Source organism: Boleophthalmus pectinirostris, unplaced genomic scaffold (assembly GCF_026225935.1).
Source record: "Boleophthalmus pectinirostris isolate CB_2022bp ecotype Guang Dong unplaced genomic scaffold, ASM2622593v1 HiC_scaffold_19, whole genome shotgun sequence".
Classification (NCBI taxonomy): Eukaryota; Metazoa; Chordata; class Actinopteri; order Gobiiformes; family Gobiidae; genus Boleophthalmus; species Boleophthalmus pectinirostris.
The window spans coordinates 27,122,217-27,126,795 of NW_026571140.1; the positions used below are offsets into that span (position 1 = coordinate 27,122,217).

At 35.9% G+C, this 4,579-nt stretch overlaps 1 protein-coding gene across 1 annotated transcript; it reads right to left on the reverse strand.

Moving 5' to 3' along the window:
* Window positions 1–602: 602 nt before the first annotated feature.
* Window positions 603–4,155, reverse strand: psmd14 (proteasome 26S subunit, non-ATPase 14). The gene is made up of 11 exons (XM_020938893.2): window positions 4,027–4,155; window positions 3,454–3,509; window positions 2,608–2,679; window positions 2,405–2,524; window positions 2,253–2,323; window positions 1,704–1,854; window positions 1,522–1,629; window positions 1,307–1,381; window positions 1,088–1,213; window positions 936–998; window positions 603–775 (listed from the first exon to the last, which is right to left on the reverse strand). The coding sequence occupies exons 2-11, from the start codon at window positions 3,499–3,501 to the stop codon at window positions 677–679; spliced, it is 933 nt and encodes a 310-aa protein (XP_020794552.1). The 5' UTR covers window positions 3,502–3,509; window positions 4,027–4,155; the 3' UTR covers window positions 603–676.
* Between the last annotated feature and the right edge of the window lie 424 nt (window positions 4,156–4,579).

Here is a 4,579-nt window from a genome sequence, read left to right on the forward strand (position 1 = left end):
CTACCTACCATTTCTAAAGGTTTCATACAAAGATAAACAAAAAATTCCAGTTGTCCAGGTCTGCTGTGGTTCAGCATAAACAGGGAAATGTAGGCACTGAGTTTAAGTAGAATCGAAGATCATTACTTAGATTGTTGTGCCCATATCTGATTGACTTTCTCGGTTGAATGCATTAAAGGGGCACTAATTTGTAAGGTGGTTGTCTCTATGGAGATGTTATTTCTTTGCCTGTAATGTTACACAGTAGGACATTAAACAAATCTCCCTTGCAATTGTTCAATTGCAGATCTTTTCTACGTCAAAAATACCTTGAAAACATTAATTCTTACCATGTGCAGGTTTGTATCTCCAAGAAAAGAAATAGCAATTTAATTTAAAATAAAATGTTATGACCATTTTCATCACTCTGAATCCATAGATAAAAGTACAGGTCTGATAATTAGCTGTATTAGCTTTAGTGTACTTTTGTTGTGTGATTATAGGTCTGGGACAAAACAGCACAAGTATATTATTGCATAAAGTTGACATATACTGTGCCTTATTTTATTCAAATAGTATTTTAATCTGTTCAAGTCATTTATAAATGAAGACACATCTGAATGTTTTGTTTTGTTACATACATTTATTTTATATAAAAGAAAAAAACGGTTGTAATATTCACACATACACAAGGATCTCACTGAAACACCACAGTATCCAACATGGCGGCTAGGCACTGAACGATGTTGGAGGTCATTAAAACATCTACGTGCTCCTCCAGGTGCCTCTTGGGATCCTGTGAGAAAGGAGAGCATTTTACTTTCACCAACATATTATGATAAGAATAATATATTAGATCATTTGGTGCTTTATCACATTTTGTACATTATATTTTTAATAACAAAATGTATGTTATAGATCAATAAACATATTAACCATGAGAACCCAAATTTTACCTGTTTGCCAACATTTTTAATGGCCAGCTGCTCTGGGGTCATTTTGTCCTCTTCTTCCACAGCCTGAACCAAAGCACAGATTTGTCAGTACTATTTAGTATTTAGTATTGCATTAATTCAAGCTACAGATTTTCAGGCAATGCTTCCTTCACCTTGTTATAATTCTTAGCGAGCTCCAACATTTCTTTGACGATGGTCTCGTTGAGTTTACAGTGCTCACTGTAGTCCTGCAGAGTCAGACCCTCCATCCAGCTTTTCTTGTGAAGATTCAACAGCATCTACACAAGAACAGCCACATTAAATAATTTATATTATAAAAATAAATACAAATCATCAATGCACAAAATATTTTTCAACGATTATACCCTTACCTTTTGCTCCAGCTCGTTTTTCCTGTAGTTGATGGTGATGGAGTAGTAATGTCTGTTAAGGCCATGGATCAAAGCCTACAAACAAAACATATTTATCTAATATATAATCTCAAAGTCTTTAAATAAACAACTATATTAACGGTATACCTCTACAGTAATCATACAGTTAGAATGGATATAAACCTGATTTAAAGAGTAAAGAAAATGTCCATTACCTGGATTGAGGGTTTGTTGAGATGCCCCAGATTCGATGTGGTCTGTCTGGGTTCATGGCCGAGCACCATCATGTTGGCATTGATCAATCTGAAGGCATCAATAACGACCTAAAAACAGAGGAAACTGTTAATAATCAGTGTACTGTTTCCCTAATCTAACACTAACAATATAAAAGCCATACTTTTCCTTTAACACTCTGAATGGGGTCGACCACCACAGCCACAGCGCGCTCCGACAGGGCCTCAAAACTCTGCTGTGTGTTTATGTCGACACCTGAGAGCCAGCAACCAAACCCAGGGTGACTGTGGTACCAGCCCACCACCATTTCAGGCCTAAACAGAGCAAGAATAATGTTTAAACAGGTGATTATAATGTTTAAACATACAGGCCTTCAAGATTAAGCACAATGAAATCAAAGTGAATGGTTGCAAGTGACAATATCCACAGCATAATGCACTTTTATCTTATTTTATGTTCTCTATAAAAAACACAATATCCTCTCTCCATGTGGACTTATATTAAATCATGTTGTATTTAACTCTACAAATTGTTCTGAATATGAAATGCATATAATAAAGTCATAGTTCATGTTTGATGTGCTTTTAAAACATTAATGCTCCTAAAATTATTTAAAATGTTTCCTATATATATTTTTTTTTATCACATTAACTAAAAATTATCAATCACATTTTCCCCAAATTGTTCAGAAAAAGTATTTTATCCCCCTTACCTGCCAGTCTGCTTCAGCATGTCTAACATCTTGGCCTGAAACACTGGGTCAACAGCTTCAACACTGACACCCTGTTCCGGAGAAAATTATGAAATATAAATGTCATTGTATTGTTACAGAATACCAGCAGAAAACACAATTGAAGTACATACCGTTCCTGACTGGGGCATAGCAAATACATCTATCACTCGCACTGTGTAGTCATCCACAAACTCTCCCAGCATCAGCCCCATGACTTCCATCGGGACACCAGCTCTGCCGTGCTTCAGCATCTAAACACAGAAAGTCAGTATTAATGTTAGACTCAAGACAGTATTTACAGTATGTCCTGGGTGGTATTGCACAGACTTATTACCTTGAGCAGAGCCAGAGAAGAGATGTAAACCTGCTCAGCTGTGTCCACTGCAGGTGCATCAGTGGGTGGACCCTGGAAATATAATAATTTGCTGGTCAGGGCATTTTAATGTTCAAGGTGCATTATGCAACTTTTTGATTGGAGGTCCGTTCCTGTTTGCTTCTATGGATATGTCAAAACTATGCCTGGAATGCTCCACAGAATGAACATGAAAGAACAGACAATTGGCTGCCTCTCTACAGATCTGACCTGTAACTTGATCTGGTTTGGTCTCTTTGATGACAAAAAGATTTAATACCATACTGTGAAACATTCCAGACAAAGCAATAATGAATAACAACAAAGCAGTTAACAGATCCTCCCCCCGAAAAGTTACACAATGCGCCTTTAACATTAGTGGTTAAAGTGCAATCTCATTAGGGCTGGGTATCATTAAGAAGTTGCCGATACGATACACATCTCGATACTGTGCACTTTCAATTCGGTACGATATTGAACCATACCAAATCGATTTGAAATATAAAAAATAATGGCTAAATCATGACTGTGATACTAAAAGTCTTTGTTAAACCACTTCTTGTGCAAAATTCATATGAAACACACACATTTTAACCATTAAAACAGTGAAAATGTGAAATGTGTTGCATATAAGAGTTTCCTTCCTCTAAACAAGCAACAAAACTAGCGCTGTAACAAAATATACCAAAAAATACTCTTGGCAATATATCAATACAGCAGCCCATGATATCGATACTGTATCATTACATTTAGCGATACAATATATTCGTTTTTCTGCATACTCCTAAATCTCATGCGGTCTATTTTGTTTAACAATTTAAGTATTACCTGTCCCAACCCTGGCATTCCTCCTCCAAGCCTCAGCAGACGGTCCATCCTAAAAACTAAACATAAATAAGAAGTTGAAATGGATTACACATGCAACAGAAAAAAAAAAAAAAAAAAAAACATAGCTGGCTTCCATATCTAAACAAAGTCGGTATATCATAAGAAAATAAAAAATATATGTATAAAATAAAAGCTGCAAATCTTTTGTCAAAAATACAGAACACTTAAACTAAGAGCTACTAAATTTAATTTAACCTGAATTACACCATGACAATGCTTAACTAACATGAAAAGTGACAGGCTAAATGACGCGTCAGAAAACATTATAGCACTGGAGACTAAAACGCAATATCTTGGCACTTGAAATATAAAAAGCTTATTGATTAGGTTTAGTGTTTAAGTTTTTTTTGTAATTTTTCGTCCCTAACAGCAGAACGATTTTCGCCTGTTCCTGCTAACATCGCCGCTATCAACCAGCAACAATAACAACATAATTACGCCTCTCCGAAACGTCTCATGCATAAAAGTGTAACATATATGCCGAATAAAACATTTAACCATAAATTAACTTACCTATTTAGAAAATCACGGGGTAAATTTCAATTGTTGTGGCAGATTGAAAAGCTCAAGCTACAATGAATCAGCCAGAATTGTGTTTGGAGGTTAAAAAAAAAAAAACTACTTCCGTCGCAAGTTGATGACGTTTATTTTTAAAGGAAACGTTTGGCAATGGCGATATTCAGCCACAAGAGGGCGCCACATGACTAAAATACGCAGGCCTGGTGCTCGCATTGGCCTAAAGAGAGGATTGTAGTAGTGGTGGTTCTTTAAATTTTTCACACTATGTAGGTACCAAATGAAATACATATTTGGCTTTCCGTGTACTAGATTTAAACCAGATGTAAAATTAGATGATTCTAGATCTTAACTAGGGATAAAAATGGGACTAAACTAAACTATTTCTACGCTCATTTTAAACCAGGACTGACCAAAAAGAAGATAAAAATGTGGTTAAACTTAAACTCTAATTCAGTATGTATTTGACCTTGACAGGACCTTGCTTGTCACATGAAGGAGCAGCGTACACGTTGCTTTTCACAGTTTGAGAACTCCTGGCCTTGAGATC